This window comes from Rhea americana, unplaced genomic scaffold (genome assembly GCF_003343005.1).
Source record: "Rhea americana isolate MKP2758 unplaced genomic scaffold, rheAme1 scaffold_76, whole genome shotgun sequence".
NCBI classification, from domain to species: Eukaryota; Metazoa; Chordata; class Aves; order Rheiformes; family Rheidae; genus Rhea; species Rhea americana.
Window position 1 is genome coordinate 1,704,226 of NW_028186934.1, and position 24,210 is coordinate 1,728,435.

The 24,210-nt window shown below is 35.8% G+C and overlaps 1 protein-coding gene across 1 annotated transcript in view; it reads left to right on the forward strand.

Annotated features, from left to right (window-relative positions):
- The window catches only part of PHC3 (polyhomeotic homolog 3), a 40,796-nt gene that overhangs the window by 527 nt on the left and 16,059 nt on the right, over positions 1-24,210 (forward strand). Inside the window, exons 2-11 of the mRNA XM_085322322.1 lie at positions 2,747-2,894; positions 3,600-3,758; positions 5,197-5,274; positions 6,870-7,028; positions 8,736-8,831; positions 13,075-13,315; positions 14,730-15,610; positions 17,552-17,702; positions 18,246-18,499; positions 19,343-19,499. Coding sequence (XP_085178448.1) covers positions 2,769-2,894; positions 3,600-3,758; positions 5,197-5,274; positions 6,870-7,028; positions 8,736-8,831; positions 13,075-13,315; positions 14,730-15,610; positions 17,552-17,702; positions 18,246-18,499; positions 19,343-19,499 — 2,302 coding nt within the window. The 5' untranslated portion in view covers positions 2,747-2,768. The remainder of the gene's footprint in view (positions 1-2,746; positions 2,895-3,599; positions 3,759-5,196; positions 5,275-6,869; positions 7,029-8,735; positions 8,832-13,074; positions 13,316-14,729; positions 15,611-17,551; positions 17,703-18,245; positions 18,500-19,342; positions 19,500-24,210) is intronic.

A 24,210-nucleotide genomic window follows, 5' to 3' on the forward strand; every position in this document is an offset into this window, starting at 1 on the left:
CCCCGTTCCCTTGAAATTGTAAGGAACAGCGATGAATTGAATGAGTCTATATGTGAAAAAAAAAAGTTTTCATATATCACAGCTGCTGAATGGTAACAGTGTTCCTCTTTACTATCTCATTTACTGAAATTAAACTTTCCAAAATACAAAAATGACTTGTGGCATAAGTATATGTAGYGATTGCTGCCTAAGGTTATTGGCATAGAGTAACGGATATTTTTTGACCTTACTTTGGATATATGCTTTGGTCTCAAACTRTTATTTAAGTCTCAGTATATAAATAGAGCAAAACTTGTGCATGTTTCTGTCATACATGTTGTAATTTAAGAGTATATGGTGTCCCATACTGTCACTCTTTTGAATAAACATCTCTTTTCAGAGTAGTGTTTTTTTATTTTGTGTTTCAGTGTTACTTTTCAAAGTGTAGCGGTTGTTTAAAGTCAGAGTTGGTAACTGCATTTTCTAAAAGTTACTCGAGCATTAGAGGGGATCTTTTTAGTTAAAAGTTGCTCACAGGTGGTGTCATACAATCCTAATCATGCATTTTTCAAATTTTAATTTTACTGCAAGTTAGGAATTTTGCTTCTTTAATTTTGTGGTGTCCTTGAACAATTTCAGAATCTTGTTTATATCTGAGGAAGAAYTATTTTCTTCAGTTAGAAGTGGTCTCTACAATTACAGAGCTGTAAGGTAGATCAAAGTAATGCTGTAAAAGTAGTCTGACTTTAATTCTGTATATTTTTAAACACCTTTTGTCATAAAAGATATTGTTTATGGATTCTTGGTAAAAAAAAAAAAAAAAAAAAAATACACGGTTTATTTCCTGTTGTCCCTAAACCAATCTTCTCTCACTGAAAGTGAGGAGAGTTTTCAAACAAGTGTCACTTCAGCCCATAGAGGGCCCAGTATTTCTGCACAGGGGCACTGGATACTGTTCTGTTACTTACATTGCAGCTGGACCTCAGAGTGGCCAAGCAAGGATCTGATMCCAGCTCTAACTGATACTGGGTCAAGCGTATTAGAGGAGGACTGGAGCTGCAACTCAGTGCCAGGCTGTGCTGAACAAGAGTTTAGGGGCTCACTCTTGTTTGATTTTCTTCACTTAGCCATTGCATGAATAACTTGGGCAATAATAACGTAATTTTTGAAAACGTGGAACACCTTACATTAAGAGTAAATCCTTTAGCTTGGAGTAACAGTAAACTTTGGGTTAGCTACTACAGTGGGATGCATTGTACACCTTGCTAATAATAGATCTTACATATATGTGTAAGAACTCTGAAACTAAGAACTATGAAAATCAACTTTTTTTTTTTAGGGTAATTGAGTTGGTTGCATAATACTGCTAAAACAAGTTTTGGGGGTAGATATTTTGATGTGCATTTAATGTCTTCTGAAGGAGACTTTTTTTTTCTCTCTCTCACTCAAGGTATGTTTCATTAGCATTATGTGAAATTATTGTAAACTGGTTTCTGAAGTAGTGCTGCTGTTACTGCTGTTGGAGTAAAGTGCTTGACCTATGTATGTTGACCTGAGCTCTGGTGTAGATAGATAAAATCTATAATACACAGTGGATCTGGATTTTTAACTTTTGCCACATTTTTCTTCAGTTCAGTTACTAGGGATTTGTTCTCTTATTCATTTGTAAAGCATATTTCACTGCCATGAATTTTTTCATGGCAAGGTATTTGCAGCAATATATGTGATACACRCATATAATATACAATATAATAGTACGCATGAGGTCCTAGGTGACCATGAATCTCTTAATGTTTAGCTATTCCAAGTCTCTAAGAGCTGTTGTTGTGTGTGAGTGAGGACAATTTTACTAGGGAGGGGGTATTATTTTAAAAGTTTCCCTACTTGTGTAGTAGTCATGTTTTGGGAGATGAAGGTAGTTGTATGGCAGCACTTTATTCTGCCTTCAGCTGTGTTAGCTGAAATTCCTAATTATCTTCTTGTTTGTTGCAGAATCCAGTGGGCATCTGTTAAGGACTTGGCAATGCTGKKTTTTTTTKGSYTTTTTTTTTGTTTTGTTTTGGTTTTTTCCCTCAGTACATTGCAGCTCTCTAAATGATTATATTCTGAGTCCTTCTTGGCAGGAAGGAAATTATTCCCCCTCCACCCCTTTATATCTCTTTTAAAAAGCAGTAAACAGCAGCTATGCCCTTTATGGTTAATCATAAAACTAAAAGTGAAAAAGGAACTAGTCACCCCTCATAAATCTATGTATTGGATCCATTTCAATTTTAAAGAAAGCATCTTAGGAGAGGGATTGTATTCTGCAGCAGAAAAAAAACAAAGCTGGTTAGGTTGGGGAAGAAGCATCAGAGATGGTTAAACAGATAGTTTCCTCCTTGACTGTTGCTGTATTTCTGGAAGTACCACTGTGAAAAGTGAAAGCATTTTTACCTACAGCCTTTTGATCTTTTTTTTTTTTTTTTTTTTCCTGAATAAAGCAAGCCACTAGTCATTTTTGCCAAGAAAATATTTTGCTGAAAGTATGAAATGGGCAGCTGGTAGCATCTGTGCTATGTTGTGGGGAAGGGAAGTGCGACATTACTCCTGAGTAGTTCGGTGATGTTGAAGACTTGCATATAGCCTACACATTCCTGCTAGTAACAGCAAAACATTGTGAATTTAGACATGTTATCATTCTATCTCAGCAAAGCTTGGATTCATTTTCTTTAAAATGAGTATGTACTGCTCCTCTGTTTGTGAGCTATTTGTATTTCGATTCTGCCAGGCTGGACGAACACCGTACCGCTATGGAGAATGAACCAAACACAACAACATGTTCTGCATCTACAACTACTATCACCACCGCCTCCACTTCCCGGACACAGCTACCGCAGATATCTGTCTACAGCGGCTCTGATCGGCATGCTGTTCAGGTACTGCTATGAGATGTTCCTTCCTATTCTTTTATACAGCACTCTCCAGTASAGGCATGGCACACTATTTTACACAAGATTAACTTTCTATTCTTAAATGCTGTCTTGTTTCTTAATGTCTGACTTACCAGTTTTCATAAAGTACTGTTTACCCAAGGATATTAGACCATTTCAGGATAATGCTATAAATAGAAGTTATGAAGTAACATATGATAAAGCTATTCCCTTGACCATCATAGGCTATAGGGATCCAGAGGTGTTTTTCTTTGTGTAACTCTTTGCTTCACTGGATCCACCCCTCCCTCCTCCCCCCCCGCTGTTCTTTAAATCAAGTCTCTTAGGATTTTGTTCAGCCCGCTGTGTTAGGTTTGATAATTGATTCTCACACATGTTGTTCTGCTCTTTCAAAAAGCAAGCCAACTCTTGGACTTGTTGACAAGAACCTGAGAGTCTTGGATGTAGTGTTATTGAATGATGCTGTGAAATGAATTGCCAGGTTTTCCTTGTAAATCTGAATATTTTATTTATTTGTGTTGCATGTATTCTGTAACTTTGTTGAGAACAGTGGCAATGGAGGAAGTTCAGTATTGTATAATTGGTRTGCAAAGGATTTGTTTAGTTTTATTTCCTTATAAAGGTAAACTTCAGTATCATMTCAGCAAGGTGTGTATTTTGTAATTGTAATTACCTACTGATTCATCACAGGTTATTCAGCAGGCCTTGCATCGTCCTCCTAGCTCAGCTGCTCAGTACCTTCAGCAGATGTATGCAGCCCAACAGCAGCATCTAATGCTGCAGACTGCTGCTTTGCAGCAGCAGCACTTAAGCAGTACCCAATTTCAGAGTCTGGCAACTGTACCACAGGTGAGAGTGAAGATTGCTGAAAAATAATGGTTTACTACTTCATTGTAGAGCATTACCGAATATAATAACAGCTTAAGTGCCTGAGCGTAATACCTCACAATAATTCGCTGTTGTATTTGAATTACTTTGTTCTTTTAAATTTTAACTATACCAAAGTGTTTGGAGGATTTTGACCAGTATTACAGATGTTCCAGTAGGCCTCCATTCCATGCTTTACTGCATACATTATAATGCATCATATAAATCATCAAACAATATAATAAAGTGTTAAAATAGACTTCATCAATCTTCATCCCATAATTTTACTAAAAGTTGATAAGAAAACAATAAATAGAAATGTACATCAGTGAAATCAAGTAAGATACCAAATGTTAATTATTTTTAGTATGCCTTTCCATACAACTGGCTGCATTAGAAGTAATGGCAAACTTCAGTTTAAACTCTGAATAGGGAAATGTAGGAAGTGAATGACAGTGCTGTGATTTTATTTGTAAAGTAAAGCTTTTAACATTAATGAGCACTGGAGCAGTCCCATTGTGAAAACTGAACCAGTGGAAAGGTTTTCTTTGACCTCAGTTGACCTTGTTTTGGGGATATGGGCCTGCAGAGGTAGGTGGGTGTTAGAATTTTACAAGCAGAGACAGTAAAACAGAGTTTAAAAACTTCAGGGATATACCTGTTTGTTATCAGAACTAGGATTGACTGTTGTGTGCTCCTGGCTTCTACTTCTGTACACTTTCTGTTAGATCATGGTAATATATTGATTTATCATTTTTTTATGAAGCATTTGTGTGTACATATTTATGCAGTTACTGAGAAGGAGCAAAGAAAATCATATTGGAGAAGGGTGGAGAAGAGTTTGATATGCAGTTTATTACTATATAAATTTAAATCACTGTCGCTGTATTAATCTGCATTGCTGGAGTAAGGTACTGGCTCGTATCCAATACTAGATACGCATACATAAATTATCATTCTAGAAAGCATGAAGGTGTTCCTTGCAGCATTTCTAAGATTGTTTTATTTTTAGAGGATTCTAGTCACCATAGAAATGATTCCATGTGAATTTTAATAATGACAGTTTTTAATAATGCCATATTATAAGGTCTTGACACCCTAGATGATGAGCTAACYGGTTAGCTGCATCATTAACAGCTTAGTATATTTCACTTCTGGTAGTTTATGTTCAGGTCTTACTCTGCGAGTGCCTGTGTGCCTGAAAGTTGGTAGGGGCTGAAGGCGTTTAGCACCCTGTAGGTATCCGTCAGTAGGGTGGAGTACACTTTGTTGAAAACGAATTCTGCTGAGGAAAGTATTTTTACTATTAACTTAGAGAAAGGGTAATGGTAGAGAGGGGTTTCTGATGGTTTATGCAATAATATGAACATCACTTAAATACTTTTTGTTTCAGTGTTTGACAAATATTCTTGCTATTTAGGCAAGCCTGTCAGGTGGGAGGCAATGTACTTCCCCCACTGGGAGTGTCACTCAGCAGTCAAGCGTGTCGCAGACCTCGGTACGTAACTGAACAAAGCCCTGCACCCATTCCTACCCTCTGCTGGTTATTATATACCTACTTGGAAAAAACCAAAGATGTTAGTATTTAAATTTGTGTGATTAAAATTACTATTATAGCAACACTAAATAGAAATATAATAACACTATAGCAAGTGCTTGCAAGTGCTTGCAAGAAGCACTGCGCTTCCAGTGTCTACCACTCCTGACCTGTGCTGCCAGCCAGGGTTGTTGCTGGCCAGAGTTCAAGGCTTCCCTAGTCCCAGCCCGCTGTTGGTGCTCTGATGCTCACTCGCTGAGTACCAGGGACTTTACCATGCCACTATAGGAATCGCTCCCTGCCCGTAGTCTCTAATAGGATTTCTTACTGGATTTTTCACATCAGTTTCTTTGTTCAGGGCACTTTGGAAATAGTAATTTAGAAATTTAGAAATAGTAACACKGTACCAGTGATTAAACAGCACCAAATCTAAAGAATCCAAGTTGTCACTTACTTATATACATTTAACTAATTTCATATATACATCATTCATTCTTTTATTGATTATCATCTTTTAGCATGCATCTTCTATGCACTTCCGTGTACTTTATTCATTTTCAAAGAATGTACTCTGATTTCAGTTATTAGCAGCTCTATGTATTCAGCTCATGCTGTTTTTCTTTAAATGGCATCTTCATATATCTAATTTGCACGGTCTCTTACGTACAGTTCTGCAGTTGCCTTGATGAGGCCATCATTTGTCCTATAGACATTCTGCTTATCAGTCATGCCCTCAAGCTGTTCATGACTTCAGTGCATAGCTTCAGTAATTTAACTTTGTATTTTTTAAGCTTTCATAGCGTTGCTTCAGCTWTCAGTTTTTAAAAGTAAAATCATTTATTCATTAAATTTAGGAGAGAATGTCTTCAAAGATGTTTGTTAAACTATCAGTGTAATTGGGTTGGGATTTCCAAGGAAATCTTTGAGTAAACTGAAAAAGAGCTGGGCACTTAACTCTGTTAGACCTCTTAGAAAAGAAAACCAGCTTTTGTTTGAAAAGATGTTAAAGAGAAATTGTTGAGAATCTTTTAATATGAAATTGTAGAAAAGTTTTAGTCTTCAGTCACTTATAAATGTGCGTGTATAGAATGAGGAGCCAAAACCCATATGAAGGCACAAATAAAATATCCTGATCTTGACAAGTGTTAAACAAGTTGCATAATGAGCATCTTGGGAGGTGTTATCAGTCCGKTCAGATAATACAGAATTCTAAAGAAGCACAAGTATTAAAAGTCAAGTATTTTTCTGAAAATATTACAAGTTTGTGCTGCATATTCTGTGTGTATTTATATGAAGTATGTTTTTCAGACTTCATAACATCACTGTTTATACTCATAAGTGTTTATTATGTACTGTTAAATGTTCCTTGCAGTTTGAGAATGAAAGTGTACAATCTTGTCAGAATCCAGTTTTGTAATGATTGGATCAAAACATTTTTGATATTTCTACAGTTCAGAGGTTTCAGCTGCCCCTGTTGATTTTGTCAAAGGCTTTCTGACTTTAGACCCTAGGATGAATGAATACCCATGACAGAAGTAATATTTTTGTTTCCTTAGATTAACCTCTCCACCTCTCCTACACCTGCACAGATAATAAGCCGTTCACAGACCTCCAACACCACTAGCAGCAGTATCACCCAACAGACTATGTTGCTGGGGAGCACCTCTCCAACCCTGAGTGCAAGCCAGGCTCAAATGTATCTCCGAGCTCAAATGGTAAGTTTTGACCTTACGATCTTCATTTATACTTGTTTGTTTTTTTTTTTCTTCAAAACTTTACTGTGTCATATTTTAATTTTGTTTCTATAAATCATTCATATATTTTCTTTAGTTCCAGGTAACATTGACAATTTGGTTCCTAATTTTGTGAGTACATATATTTTGAAACAGTTTAGACCTCGAAGGAGTGAAAGAACTGGTATAACTTAGTTCTCTGAAGTTTGAATGTTTCTGTTTGTTTTTTAAGGCTGTTAAACTGATTAAGTGTGGAAAAATATAAAAAGAGATCATCTGTCTCTTTTTTCTGGCTATAAAAAGGACATACTGGAGTCTGTCTATATTCTGGATAGATTTTTCTAATGCACTGTTAACATTCAGAGTTCAGACTTTTCATTAACATTTTCTTAACTAAGATTATTTTGAATTAYTGTCTCTAGAATTTGAGTTGGATTTATAGCTTTCATTCTCTTTGGAGTAATATGAAACTTCATTAGATTTTTGCAGTTCCCTGTCAATGTGACACTTTCCCTTTTAGAAAAGAGMTTTCTTTCCTGATGGACTAGTTCTGAAAAATCTGTTTAGTGTGTGGTGGAGTACTTTGGGGTGTTTTGTTTTGTTTTGCTTTCAGTAAGCTTTAACACTTTCCATAGCTAAAATATTCGAATATATACCCTTTTCTGCAATGAGCTTTGTATGAGTTGATTSTTACAACATGCAGTTTCACAGAAATTACTGATGTTGTACATAAGCGCCCAGGTCGTGATCAGTCCTTGGTCAGGGCCAAAGATATGTTTTACTGCTTGTGTGAGTTTATGGYCAGGGCTTTCTAAAGTTTCATATTCAACTGTATGACACAGGAAAAGTCACTGTTACGCTACACTGAGATTTAACATCAAAGGTCAGAGTCTTTAGGTGCAGGTATGAGTTCTTGCAGGARTGGCACTTACAAAGTGTGTTTAGGAAAAGTGATCCTTTGTCCTCTGAGATTTTTTCATAGGCTTGCGCGGTAATGGGGTTGGACTCTGAACTACTTTGTTTTGTTTCCTACATATTAACTGAAAAAGTAGTATAACTTCAAGATAAGGATTTAAAGTACATATTATCAAGTGTTTATCAATTTAGTCTCTCTCCAAAACTTTCCATAAAGCTTGTCTTTGTTATATTACCTATAAAGAAATTGATGACAATTGGGATGTTGGTATTTTGAAATTACTAATTTGAAGTTGTTTGTGTGACACCTGTTCTTTAAATGAAAATGGATTAGCATGGTTGAAAAAGAAAGTTGTTATATCAACTTTGCTTATTTAATAACATTTTAACAGATTGGAGAAATCTTGTACATTTTTTTTCTTTAATATCATAGATATTGGATTGATCTCTTGACTTCTGCCTTTATTTTGCCCATTTGTRGTATGAGAGTGAAAGCCTTTTTTACAATACTTGTATAACAACTGATGTATATATGTGAAAAATATTTTTCTGAACACATTGAACAAATACCTTATTTTCTAGTGTTGTTTATTTAAACTACTGCAATAAACTGCTTTTTGAATAAGTTTATCTAAAAGCAAGAAGAAGTAAATATTACAAGCTGTACACACTACGGGCAATTTATGTATCTTTCCTTAAAAGTAAAGTATTTCATTTCTTTCACATATTTCAAAGTTTCAGTCTATTACCTGACTTATCTTCTTTTTTTAACAGCTTATTTTCACTCCTGCTACCACTGTGGCTGCTGTACAGTCTGACATTCCTGTTGTCTCATCATCTTCCTCATCTTGTCAGTCTGCAGCTACTCAGGTGAGCTTGTGTAAATTTCTTAAATGCATGTCCAGTACAGTGGGCCAAAACTCAGAAGTAAGAAAAATACTGGACTTAAGTTTTATCTGCTAATGAAAAACAAGTAATGGGTGCTATTTCTATACATCTTCAATATATTCTGTTAACCATCCTCACATGCATTAAATAATCAATTTCTGTGAGATACAAGTGTGCATTTTACAATGGTAATAACTTTGTTGTAGGAGAAAAAAGAGCTTTCCCTAGCCCATCCTGTAATACCTGTGTTCTTGGTGTTCCTGTATATGCCTTGATTTATTCGGCAGGAATGCATTCCTGGAGAGTTCACAAATTTAATTTTTGTACTTAAGTTTGTTCTGCTCTGGGAATCTTCATATAATTTCTTCAGATAATTTTACTATGTTCATTGTGTTCTGACTTTACAGCATAGAATAATCCTATATTTAACTCATATTTCTGTGTTACTGTTTATCACTGTGGCTTGTCCTCTAGGTGAGACTTCCCAGAGAAATGAAAAGTATCATAGTCTTCAATAGTATCAGTATGTTGATGAAATCAAAATCTAACTTCACTATYTTTGCATGTCTGAGTGATTCAGACCCAGTGGATTTTGATGCTTATGAAGTCCCATGTTTTCCATGCTGGATCAGAGTTGGCAAGTCCGTATGAGATTGGTTGAATTTCATTTCAAATACATTTCAGGCATTACTGGAGATGCTATTCCACATTCAGTGGAATGAATGAAACGACTAGAAAAATAGTGTTTGTATTTTACTATGCAATGTAGTAAACTACCATTGCACATATGCCACTTTCAGGTAACATGAGCAGATGACAGTATGATGAAAGCACAGCTGTCACTGTTTCAGCTGCAGCTGAGACTGCTCACATGTCTCAGTATCAGATCTTGGAGTTCTGAGTCAGACATTCAGAATGTGAAGAATAGGCAGTTAATGATCACCTATGAAAAAATTTGATTCAAATGTCTTGTCTGCTGTCATACTGTGATTTTTGTGACGGAAGTAGGCMCACAGAATCTATGTTTCTAAGTCAGCATTCACAGCCTTTGATTGAGACCATGTCCCTGCAGCTACCAAGCAAAAAAGGAAAAGATTAACTTTCATTACAGTTTCAGTCAGCTCAGAGGTGATCATTTTTGTGTGTAAATTTGGGATCCTAGATATGTCACTTCATATCTTCGTAAGTCCTCATATATATTAGTTTGAATAACTTCAGATTATCAGCRGAATTAATATCATTACTTCACTGGTTAACATATTCATGTGTGATCTGGGAAAATGTATGTTGCAATGCAGATCACTATAGAACCCATTTGTGACTGTCTTCCACTGGGAAAAGTGAGCATTTGTCAAACTTGTTTTCTCATGAAGGACCTTCCCGTCTGTCTACTGACAATTTCTTTAAAAGCCTTTGGTGATGGATTTTGTTTGGAAATCTTTTGGAAATCCAGACAAAGTACTGAAACTGGATCTGCTCTGTCCTTGTGTTTTTTGACCCTTTCGGAGGCTTCCATTAGATTTGCGAGGCACTGACTTTTCTTTCACAAAAGTATATTGCCTGTTTGCCATTATGACATTTTTGTCTGTGTACTTACTAATTTGATTATTTATTATAGTTCTAGTGATCTACTAGATCTTACTGGAGATGCCAGATTTACTCATCTGTAGTTCTGCAGCTTTCCCTGAAAGTTTTTGATTATTGGCATCACACTGGTCACCTTACAGTCCTCTTGTGTCAATGTTAATGCAATCAAAGTGAGATCTTCTGTCTGTGACTTTGAGTTAGTGCACTTTCCTGGAGGGTGTTTATGACTTTTTTTTCTTTTTTTTTTCTTTTTTTTTCTTTTTTTTTCTTTCTTTTCTGGAGCTTTGCTTTCAGTTTGATTTAAATGCAGTTTTGCAACTTCTGCTGTATGTTTTCACTTACTTTCTCAGCACATACTAGGTTTTATTTTCCTTCTCTTTCCCTTGGTTTGAATATTCAGTGAGGCAAACTGCATGCTGTGAGAATTTGAGTCTAACAGGAGTCTTGCTTTCAGTATAGTATAGTATAGACTAGAATGTAGGAGTTGAATTGGACTTTCTTTTTTTTTTTTTTTAATCACTGGATTTTGATAAAAGGGCTTGATAATACCCTTTTCCCATTATCTCCAAAATTTCAGTTAATTTCAAGCTTCCCATGTTGAATAAACTCTTCTTAACTACTGAAACAAAGTTAGCGCCTGTTGCACTATGCAGATTTTTTTGTCATTAAGTCTGTCAGGTCAGATATGATATCCTTGATATGTTTGTGGAGCACTCCCTTCAAAAACATGCAGACTGGAATAGGGTGGTTCTTTYGTACTTCAAGAATGTCAATGTTTAATCTGAAGCATCTTGATTAGCACAAGCAGTTAACCTCTTATTTACAGGAACACCAGTATTCTCATCCCTGTTGTTTTATTTGCCCAAACATTTGTCTGGACTTTCCTCTTAGTCTGTAGGCATTTTCTTCRTCCATCTCACCAGAGAAAAGTGATGTTTTCTTGGAACCTGGTTCGTCTTGTCTTTTATTAGTCTTCTGTAGCAGTGATTAATTCTGTATAATTGCTTGAGGGTAGCCATTCATCATCTGTGATGTGTTGTTCACGGATCCACTGGAGCTTTGGCTTTTTGACTTGCTTGGTGCCTGTGCCTATTGGTGGAGCCTTCCATTTTTTTCTGAGAACTGATGACCCCACCAAGCTCAAGATGTTGCTCCTCTGTATGTTCTGTACCATCCTCCTGCCAGATAACCCTGGTTGTCTAGCGGTTTCTGTAGCAGCAATGACACTGCAGAGATGTTTCACCCAGTCGATAATGCGTTGAAAAAGTGTTAACATTGGTCTGCTGTATGTTTTTCTTACTCTGTGCTAAATATTTCCTTGTGGTTTCAGTTGGCTGGGCTTAGAGAAAGAGAAATGTCTTTATTGACCATGTAAGTAAATCTCAGTGAATAGACAATTCCAGTTAATTAAAAATTTTGCATTTGGTTATATATGTGTATATTACATTTAGCCAAGACATTTGCGAAGGAAAAGCATAGTGATTTCATAGTATCTTTTCCACRGAGAAATATCAAAAATAAACTCAAGTTCGTCGATGATTAACAGTGTCTCAAAAGAACACCTACCACCTCCAAAACTGATACTTTTCTTCTGCTTTTTCTTCTTCCCCTCTGTTTTCATACATTTCTTCTTTTCATCTCTTTTTCTTGTAAATGTCCTGGAAATCTCAGATTGGTTACCCTAACTGATAAGATGTGCTGAAGTTTGATTTGTATTCACAAAGATAGGATTTCAATAAATGCTACATGCAAGCCAATAAGGAACAAATACTACTGTCTTTGTTCAACAGGATTTGAATGGGTAACACAGTGAGCAATGAGAAATAAAATATCATCTACCTGTTCATTACATGAGTACTAACTGTTTGCTGAGTAATACAGGGATTATATAGTGAAAATAGCAGATGATGATTAGTTCCTTTTTTCATGTAAAGTATGGTGAAAATTAGTGCTCTTTATCCTTGAGTTRAAACTCTAGCTCCGCGTATAGGATTGGAAAGTTGGGGCTGTACTTCACAAAATCTGGCTATAGTATAAAGAGCATTACTAAAAATAATCACTGACTGATTTACATTTCAGAAAGCCTACTTTTTGTTTTATATGCCATTGGAGTTATCATAATGCAGAGGCAAATTAATATTGCTGTAGAAATAAAGGACTCTCAACTGTAAGATGTGGATAAGATGAGCATATTCTCGTCCCAATGACTACCCAGTGCTCTGGCTTGAGTTAATAATCTAAGCAGACATACTTACAGCCTACTGTACTCCTACAGCGTCTGTATAAAATATAAAGTTGCATTTGTTCAAGATGCTTTGTAAGGGCACAGTAATAGCAAAAAAGAAAAAAAAGATACATTTTAATACATATTAGTGTAATGAACAATTTCCATTTCTTTCTTTTAAAAAGTTCAGTAAGAGACTACTTTATTTCCTATATCACTGAAGTGGTTAAAGATCATTATTTGTCTTTAAATTTTGTGACTTATAAGATAACTTGATGATGAGCAAATTGTTTAACTTCTCAGTTGCTTTGATAACATGGGATGAGAAGCATAGTGTTAATTATTTGCTATTTTAGCYTGGATATTTCTTAGACATCTGTATGTATTTTTTTGCACATTTGGTTAATTTCCCAGGTTCAGAACTTGACATTGCGCAGTCAGAAGTTGGGTGTATTGTCAAGTTCACAGAATGGTCCACCAAAGAGCAGCAGTCAAACTCAGTCATTGTCTCTGTGCCCAAATAAACCTGTAAGCAGTAMCAAGGGCAGCCAGCCAGATTCCTCAGAAAGCAATAGAAAAGGCGAGAGCCCAACTCCAGAGTGTCGGAGTACACCAGTCACACGGACACCAAGTGTACATCAGTTAATAACACCAGGTAGGATGAAAATATAGCTATAAAAAAAGTTGTTTTAAAGTATTTTGTCTCATATGGTTTACAGTGATGGAATGACCCCAAAGCCCCTAGCTTTGGGGGTCTTAGATAATCAGTGCATAATTTTTTGTATTTATGGTATTACAAGTAATTACGAGCTTGAACTCTTCCTGCCACTTGGCAGTAGAGGCAGGTGGTGAAGGAAACAGACCAAATATGGGATGAAAGGGTGCAAGAGTAGATCTGGAAAAATACATTCACTGACTTTCTAGTTGTTCTTTTTATATTCATTGCTACAGCATGAACATCCAAAAGCTCTGTCTTGTCAGAACATTTTTCATACCAAGTATTTTTATAAATCCATAGGTTACTGTGACCACAATCTAACATTTTATAAATTAATTAAAAATACATCTTTAAAAATAAACCTGACAAGCAGAAGATAAACCAAGATAAGCACTCAGTTACGTAAGTTACGCATTTATGTAGCTTTTTATATTATTCTTCCTTATATTCGAAGAGTAAATGTTTTCTAGACAGTTGATCTGATAATTCTGAAAATCTAGCTTGGCTTAATGGCAGCTTTTAGAGAAGGAGTAAGACTGAGAAACATACAAGATTCAGCTGTTGAACCCTAATGTTTGTTAGAACTTGCTTCTAAAGTGAAAAAGAACCATCTTTCCTAACAAATAAGTAAAAAGACATGAATAACTTATTTCTCAAGTGGAAAAGACAAAGCAAGAAAAAGCTGTCCTTGCCTGTGGAGGAATGTATGTATGTATGCTCATACACATGTGTTTTTATGCACCCAAACTCCATGAGGAATTACTTGCAAGTCGGTGGTTCACTCAGAGATGATGCAATATCCCTGAAGTTGCACTATTTTTAGGCGCATAACTTTCAGTTTGCATTCAAGTTCAGGCAAATACCTGGAAAGGTTTTGATTCACACTGAAGTCTTTTGGAATTTTTCTGAAGAGTCTCTTAAAATTATATTACCTAAACTTTAACTTAGCTGTTATTTCCACCCCGCTCTGTTTCAAAGCAAAGATTGAGTGGAATTCTTGAATAAAAGATAAGGCAAAATCAGCAGTCATCTTAAAACTAACACCAAAAAGATAGATGTAGTTACTTTTTATATAAGTGTAAATATAATTATATATATATATGTAAAAAGCATAATTTTATTACTTTATTGGTAAAATTTGCTTTGGAAATTTATATATTTCTTTAACAAATTGTTTTTGTGCACTGTATCCTGTCAAAGAAGATACTTCTAACTGTATATCCAAAGGGTTGAGAAAGTTTTGCTGGGCTGCCTTATTTAACTAAAGTAAAAACTTTCTTTTAATATTTTTAATGTTTTCTGGACTTAAGTAAATACTAATTGTCAGTTTTGTTTTTCCTTTCTCTCACAGCTTCATATTCTCCAATTCAGCCTCATTCTTTAGTAAAACATCAGCAGATCCCACTTCATTCACCACCTTCCAAAATTTCCCATCATCAACTGATACTACAACAGCAGCAGCAAGTCCAGCCAATTGCACTTCAGACTTCTTCTGGTCAGGACCCCCCTCCATCGCAGCACTGTTTACCCCTCCCAAGCCATGGTCTTCCTCCAGTTCCCAGCAATGTCCAGTCTCAGCATTGCTCACCTATTCACATCCATCCTCCACCTCTAACACTATCTCCTACTCCATCCCAGTCAGCTCAGCAGTCAGTAGTGGTATCTCCTCCACCTTCTCATTCCCCTAGTCAGTCACCCACAATAATTATTCACCCTCAAGCACTTATTCAGTCACAGGCAAACTCTCTTGTGCCAACAGCTCTTCAGCCAGAGCAGACTGCTTCTCAGCAAAGTACTGCCAGTCCAGTTCGACCAATTGCACAGCCACTCAATCTTCCATCACATGTTCCACTTCCACCTTCCCCAGCTGTACATATAGGACCAGTGGATCAGCCCAGCTTAGTTTCCCCAGGCCAACAGATAGTGCCCTCCACACCACACCAGCCATATTCAGCCTTGCAGTCCACACCTATCCCACTTGCTGCTCCTCCACAGCTGTCAACATCTTCGACCCAGATTCAACAACTGCCATTACAATCTGTGCAGTCTCTACAAGTGCAGCCTGAAATTCTGTCCCAGGGCCAAGTTTTGGTTCAAAACACTTTGGTTTCTGAGGAAGAACTTCCTGCTGCAGAAGCTCTGGTCCAGCTACCATTTCAGACTCTTCCACCACCCCAGACTGTTGCAGTGAATCTTCAGGTGCAGCCATCAGTGCCAATTGAAACTCCAGTGGTGAGTGCTCCGAAATTTCTTCTGATTTTAATGTTGAACTGAGAATGAGAGATCCTTTCTTTGGTGTAATCTGTGGCCAGAGATAACAGTCAACCAAATCTATGAAAATACCTGTTCTCTAAAACTAATATTGTTGGGAAAACTGGCATTAACCTGTGATAGGAACAGGTGGACACAGTTAGATGTGTTTAAGCTATGCTTTGGGTACCATTTTTTTGAAATTCTTAATGATCTTTTAATGTTTCAATCACTGCTCTTTCATTTAGTTCAACATAAAAACTGCAGAGCTCCTTGAGACTAAACTGAAAATTTTAGCTTTACTTACACTATAACATAAAATGATCTACAGTGAAATAAGACGATCTGCAGTTAATGAAAGCAGTTAAAGTGACATTGCTAGGCTTTATTGGTAACGTGCTAATGAGACTGATGTGAGCCGAAGAATTAACCGTTCTTGTAGGCTTTTGTTTTCAGGAAATCAACAGATTAAGGAAGGTTGTGTGCTGATTATTTTAAAATGGTATTTAGAAAGTAATGATAATGCCAGCCCTCTGATATTTCATGCAGAAATTAGCCAAAAAGGATAAAGCCAGATGTGCTTTTGACAAGATGATATTTTACATCCTAATCTGCTAAACTGGCTGTCAGTAGACTGCTTCAATTTACTTCTGTAGCTTGAAGAAAATACCTTATAACCTGTTCACTAATGTCTGATAGTCTTGGCATACTCTCCTGAAATACCCTTTTTAATTACACTTCTGTGTAAGATAGAAAATAGCACGGAGACTTCTGTATTAGTCAATGATTAAGTGATACTAGGACTCCAAACTCATCTGTTTTCTGCTTCCAGTTCTGAGATGCTAATTTGACAATGCACAAACTTCATGTGAACCTTTATTCTTTGATATTTAATTGTAAATGCTTTACCTGAATTACAAACAAAAAGTTGTATTAACTGAGACTTAGGCAGGTCTAAACTCTCAAAATACATTTGTATTCYGAAGCAAGTACATTCATATAAAATCCTTTGTGACGTTATCACATCTGTAATCCAGAGAATCCCTCCTCTTTCCTTTTCTTCTCTGTGAAACCAGAGCAACAAGGGAGATAGCCTTTTCTGAGTATAGCTTCTCTTGTTTTTTCTCTGACACCACTATTGTCCCTAGCAATTAATAGGAATTATCTTGCAAAAGGCCTACTGCATGTAACTGCCTTAGTCTTCAGGATGAATTTTCCAAGAATAGTCTGACTGACTAGCAAATGAATATTAAGYAGCATTCAGGGACTTGCAGCTTGGTCAACTTGGAGTGCATTTAGTGGAGAAGATAAATACTGTACCTCTTACATTAGGGTAACTTCTGTCTCTTCTCTCCACAGCTGTTGCGATAGTTCTGTAACAAGGCACAGGAGCATGACRTTTTCTCTGCTACAGTGTCAGCTTGTGATATATACTTCATTTTAAATTTCAATCTGTATGGTTAATGTCTGGCAGAGCTACAAACTGATAACATGGTGTTAAAGAATTTATCTAAATTTCAGCTGGAATGCTTAGTCAGTTTTATCAAAATTGTCATTATGTTACAAAGCTTGCCTTTTGCTGAAGTCTTTAAAGAACAGTAAGGGTGTGTGTGTGCGTGCAAATAAAAATATAGTAAACTGTAGAGATCAGACATGGAAAAAGTCAATTAATTTATTTGGATTATTAATAGGAGAACTACGCCTATATTTAGAATTCTGCTGTTTGCAACAAAATAGTTTTGTTCTCATAACTGTGATGTCTTCAGAGATCTGTATGCAATTTGGTAACTTGTATTTTATTATGAGATTAGTGTATTTTAACACTTCAACTGATAATTTGTTTAAAAATTATATTTATGCAACTCTTTCAAGGTATTAAGATAGAATGGAAATCTCTCTAAAGCAATAGTTTGTTGGATGCAGATTTACCAAGTGGAGAATGTATGTGAAGAAGAGATGCCTGAGGACTCTGAATGTGTCCATATGGTTAGAACACCTACGCCACCAACTCTGTCGCCACCGGCTATAACCTTGGGGAACGGAGAGACGCTTAATTCAGAAGAGCCTTTGTCAGGTGAGAACAAATGTAAAAGTAAGATAGGTTTTCTGCTTAGAAAATTCTGGTAGCCACTGATATATTAAAGTAAAAAATTGACTTTCTTCTGTTTCTACAGTTTAGTAGAATTATTTTTAAGTAAAAGAAGCTATATAAACTATATCAGAAAAAGAAAACAGTCTCTTTAAAAATACTTCAGCTATCCAGCTCCGAGATTCTTACGTTTCAAAATACTGATTTCTGTTCTTGACACACAGATTTTGTGATCTGGATAGGTAATTAAAGGCTATAGAAGTGTTTCTTSGTTTGGTTTTACATTTGATATGGTCAGTGATGGTTGCAGTTATGTACTGAGTAAAGGGAAATGATGCAAACTTGAAAACAATTTGTCTATGGAATAGTCTGTCAAGGCAAATCATCTTGTTTTGAAGGTAAAGTCTATAAATGGTAGAGGAAAAGCCTTCAGGAGGATCATGGATGCAGAGCTGGAGGTGTTTATCATCTCTTCTTTCCAGAATACTGAAAGAATGATCGGGAAAAATATTTTGTTATTTCTTTCAGAACATGTGGGACTACCTTCAATTACATCATCAGTCAGTGCCTCAGTAATTAAATCTTCATCTGACCCTTCGCATGCCTCTATTCCACCACCGCCTCTTTTGCTTCCAGCAGCGACAACAAGGAGCAACAGCACATCAATGCCCAATAGCATTCCTAGCCTAGAAAATAAACCTCCACAGGCTATTGTTAAACCACAGATCCTGACCCATGTTATTGAGGGCTTTGTGATTCAGGAGGGGTTGGAGCCATTCCCTGTAAGTTTAAAAATTGCTATAAATTGTTTTACTAATAATTTTTAAAACATTTGTGGCTACCAGCTATTTAGGTCTTTAAACCTTGAATAATTTTTCAAACTTTGTGGTTGAATTTTTTCCCTGATTGGTAGCTTGTTTCTTGAAGTACTTTAGTATGCTTGTCTTGTATTATCTTAAGTCTACAGTTGGAATTAATGCTACTGTTTGGCTTGCCAATGTCACTGGATAACAAAGCACTAAATGAAAAGAGAGACACAGTTGAATACATAGATTATCCAATGATAGCTGCAAAGAAATTATTATAGTCTAACAATTGAGATAGCTTTGTTTGAGATATCTCAGTAAAACCTTAATATAAACCTCTGACGTGTCTTTTAATACTGCTTTCATGTTAAAACATTGTACAGGCAAGCCCCTGCTGACAGTGGTGGGAGTAGTATTTCATTTGTTAAGAATTACCCTGTTGAAATTTCTAAATCCGCAAATGGCCGGTTGAAAACCTGTGAGGCTCTTTTTTAAAGGGTGGTATTTTCTGCTTTGCTAATTTAATRTATCTCTCATTTTTCCGTTCCTTCATTTCTCTGCATTTTCATTTCTTTGTTAAATGTAGTTCTGATTGCAAGCTTTTCAACATACAGTAGAACTGTATGTTGCATTTTCAGTAGGAACATGTCCTTGTATTTGTTTGAGAAAATACATGTGCACCTTTGGCAGTACATAATAATAGCTGATAAAGAAAGGAAACTGTGATGTTGGGCTCAGTTACAACTGATGAATAGTAAGTACTATTTTCTATTATTAATTGTTCAGTTAATCATTGTTGCTTTGCTTTTATTGTAATAGGTAAGTCGTTCATCTTTGCTGGTAGAACAGCCTGCAGAAAAAAGATTGCTAGTGGAGGGTCAAATCATGAGTGTTATGTGTGTTGAATCAGACTTGCAGAATACAAAACATGCAGACAACTCATCGGACACTGAGATAGAGGATATGATTGCAGAAGGTTTGTAGTTTTTGTTTAAATATCCATTCTTCCCTTCAGTTCTGCATATATTAAAGAATCCCATCTTGTCTGTAGAAGTAGAATCTATTTCCAGTTCTCTTTTTACTAGCTCAGATAGAAATTATTTTCAAATGTTTRTAGCTAACTATACCAATGACAGCAATTGTTGTAGATGCATAAGAATACCAAGGAACTATGTACTTGTCTTCCTCAGAATAAAGTGCTCTTTAGCACAGCTCATTAGTTAAAAATGTCTTCAACAGAGTTCCTCATGCAATATCTGGCATAGTCATAATAATGGATTTATTAGAGCCCAGCAATCAAGTATTTTGGATATATTATACCACTATCATTGTTCAAGCCGAAATGTAGGTACCCTTATGAATATTATGAGATGGAAATTAGACTTTGCTTTGTACAGAAAAAAACAGGCTATTCTTTGTCTCAACTTTTTGCATAAATTCAGTCAAGATTTTAAAGTCTAGAATTTTTGTGCCACTTCTGGATGTTTCTGTTCCACAGCTTGAGGTCACACAGCAGGTGTTTTTGGTAACCTGTTTCAATTTTTCTTAAAATTCTTACTATAACTCTTGCTTTATATCTCCTTTACRTTAATTCCTTTCCATCTTTCGTATCAAAAGTGTAGTGAGCAAGGTAACAAGAGGCAAATACAGCAGCAGTGACAGTAACAGTGACCTTCATACACAAAATGAGGCTGTCGGTCTGCACTGGGGAAGTGGCTGGAAAAAAAACAGATTTGGAACAGTATCCTGAGCAGTAAGAAGTGTCACTATAGTGGACTTCAGTTATTTATATGCTGTTAGTTTGTCTTCCCACTACAAACATTATTTCAACATTTAGTTGAAATAGTCTGTAATACTGCTTTTCTGATCTTTTCCCATAAGGATTTTCAAGATAGGCACCAATGACAATTTGTTAGTTACTGTGGTTTCTGTCTTGGTGAATGGTGTTGAAGTGCAGTAGGAAAGTTGTTTGTTTCATTGTGCATCTTAGCGAGAAAATTAGTTCAAAATTCAATCTTCTGGATTGCTAAATTTTGTTTAGCAAAAAAAAATTGTTACATTATTTTTTTTACTTTAAAGACTTATTTCTGTTACTGCTTACAAGTCAATGACTTGACCAATGATAAAAAGCTCAGTTCCTAAAGCATTCTGAATTCAGAAGAGTATGTGTTGACAGTGAAGTTAAGTAAACTCTTCTGGATTTTTGTTTAAGGCCAATTTACTTTACAGTTTAGATGATACGTATCTTGATGCTTAAATGAAGGGTACGTTACTACTTGTAGCACTGATTTTAGTAATAGCTGGCTTAACGTGGAAGTAACAACACTGAAAGGAAATATTGATGGGTTGCAGTTCTACTGTATGCTGAGGTAGTGTCTGTGCAAAGAAGTCAGAATTCATGGAAACAAGTGTCTGAAAAAAACAAAACAAAACAGAATTTTCTAGATTATGCTGATTATGTGGTTGTATTTACTAGTTTGTCTCAGTACTGTCCAGAGCCCTTCTGCATTTTTCAGTAGCAACCTCAGTTTAGGCAACATACAATACTTCATATACTTTGCTTTGTAACAGTTGTGTTGTAGTTAAGTTGTCTACATATTTAAAAATGAAGAAACAGGGTTTTTACTGAGTTCAGTTTTAAAACTATTCTCTAGTAGAATATTGTGGATATTTTTTTAAATCCAAAAGAGAGGCACATACCACGTACCCCTCAAACCTTCACAGAGGCGTGGCAGACAGCTTCATAAGGCATGGCCCTAGCTTTTCCTCTGAGAAAACATCTGGCCTATTAACAGTGGAGAGGTGTAGTATGACCAGGAGGTCTCTAAACTTTTTTTCGTTTAATTAAAAATTGCTGTTACTCAGATTCTCTGTATCTGGAAATGGTAGAATAGTTTCCTATTGAGAGTTTCCATTTAACTAGTTCTTCCAGAGGGAAGACCAATAACATGAAAGCATCAGGCACAAGAGGCTTTCAAAAAAAAGGTAAATTTTGTCACTTACATGACTGTTTTTATTGTTTTAGAATGTTATAAAAATCCATTTTTATATATTACTTTATGCTTTATACTACTTTTCTACGCATGTGAAGTAAGCCTTGTGAATCTCTTAGCTCATGACTGTGCATGGTGAACTTTGCTACTTGATTTTTTAATCGACAGCACAGCTTTTTGAATTTTTATTAATGTATTTGAGTTTTCTGGCATATTTGAATATTCATTTTTTGCCTTTTGGTGCTTCTTTTAGAATATATGCAGCTCTGATGGAATAGTTACTTTGACTTTATTTAGCTTGTTTCAGTCAATCTGAGTTCAGTTGTATTTTCAATAGCATTCCTTAAGATCCTTTCAGCCTTAACAGTGGACTGTCATTCCTCAGTACTTTTCAAACAGCTTGTCTGTTGTTTTACAGAATTTTTCAAACATTCATATTTTTGTTTGTAGTTATTGTTCCTGACAGCTAGTGTTTGATTCATGTACTCAATTTGCAGCTACTTATTAGATGAGCTAGGGACATCCTGAATTGAGAGGCGTCTACGTAGAAGTCAAATGAAGGAGTTCTTCTTATCATAAAACAGGATATACATTCCATGTATAAGATGAAAACACCTAAAACAAAAGAAAAGGCTCTGAGCATCGATTTTTGCTTYACCGTCTGTTGTCCCTTTTTTCAGTGTTGCATGATCTAGGTGGAATATCAGATCAGTAATTTTTTGATACTATAGGAAGAGAGATTTCTATGAGGGATGCATCTCTAGTATTTGATTAGCTTCAATTTCAACACTGACAAGATTTGATGTTTCCCATTCCTAGTTTTTATTTCAAGTGTGATAACAGCTTAAGGAGACTTGCCACATGGTAATTTTCAGTTTGACACTGCTGGAGGATTTGTTGACTTCAGTTATTTCCTTGGATCTTGATATATCGGAGATGCTRTTCAAATAACTTTTCCTGCATTTTCAGCTTCACTAATTTTGCATTAGTGCTCTTTTTTTTTGTCACCTTAACAGCACAACAGAGTTAGTGTTCATGAGCAGTTTGAGTTACTATCCCTGAAATTGCACTTTACGATTAAATTTACAATTTACCAGTTTACAATTTCATACTCTTTTCAAATTAAACTTCAATACCTGTATTTGCATTAGCTGGTGTCAGAGCTTAATGGAGTTTAAAACAAACAGCTAGTTGTAATTTTTGCAACTGATGATATGAAATCAAAAATAYGACTGTAGAAGGTGAATAGCAAGAGGCAAAGTACAGAAAAACTAGAAGCAGGGGGGAAATGTATGTTTGTTTAGTCCCCTGAATTTTTTWAAAAAAGTATATATTTTTTCATGGTTACAGCCATGTGGCACATGATTCTTTTTACTGATGTGAATGAAGACAAAAATGTTACATTTCAGTTTGTGCCAGTTTCACTCCAGGTGATATGTTTCACAGATGGCTCATAGGGATAATTTTTTCCATTCCAAAAGTTAAGTTGTTTTGCAGAGATAGTGCTATTCTGAACTACGTACAAGCTGTGTTCCACCTACATCCTACACTTCCTGAAGAAGGTGTAGACATTTAGCATGTGACATGAATGATTATCTTGTTGCCTTATAGTGCATTCTTCTGAGCTTTTCTACTTTCTTTCATTGGTGTTTCTCTTGTTAGCAGGTGTTTCAAGTTCTTCACAGGGAGTAGGAAAAATACCTCCTGATCTCATAAATGTTGTAAAAACAATCTGTAACAGTAGACTGTAAACTGATCAGATGCTATAATCCTTTCCTTTCTTGCATGCATGAGGAAGTAACGAGTTAAACCAGATTTTGCTCATAAAGCTTTTAAAAGTCAACTTTAATCAACTTTAAGATCAATGCTTTCTTAAGTGCTTTCACAATTGTGAGTCAGCAACGTTCAGTCTGAAAATATTTTTTGGAACATGTAATAAACAGAGCAAGAAAAGATGTTCTATTCTCAGTGAAATCTTAGTTGCTTGAAGGTATTAAATCCAGTGCACCAAACGGCTTTGTATAATCTAATTTGAAAGAGATACAAGAGCAAAGTAGTATTAGTTGATAACAGGAACTAACTAGAAGAGTTAGTAAATGTTGTGATTGTTCCTATAGATCTGGACAGATGTCAAAAATTGTATGATTTTTATTGGCTCCAGTACCAATTTTGGAATATCAGATAGGTAGAGGGAAGTGGTTTTGCAGCGGGTCTGGATGGAAGAGCATGATCTTTTCTCTTCAGTGCAAGTCCTCATTGTCTTGTGTTTTTTTTAATCACATCAACACTAAAGTATTATAATGTGCTTTACAGAGAGCTGGACTTTGTGGCTGTTTTAGAAAAGTGGTGACTTCAGCTGCTTGCTAGCTAAAGGTTCTGTTGCGGATAAATAGCATCCTACAAGCTTTCAAACAGTTGAGTTGATTTCTATGGTTTTCCAGTTGGAGTTTAAGGTGCAAATTTAGTGTAGGATGGACTCAAACTATTTTGTCTCTGTACTGAATGAATAGGATATTTTCTGCAAGTGAATCTGGTGAAGGTAACACAACTAGATCTGTTTTTATTACAAGGGAATTACCTCTATGGGATAAATACTTAAGTTAGAAATCCACATCCTTTCTAGTTGCAGCAAGATGCAGATTTATAACTTCCTAGATACATATGATTATATTAAAAAAAAAGAGAGAGAGAGAA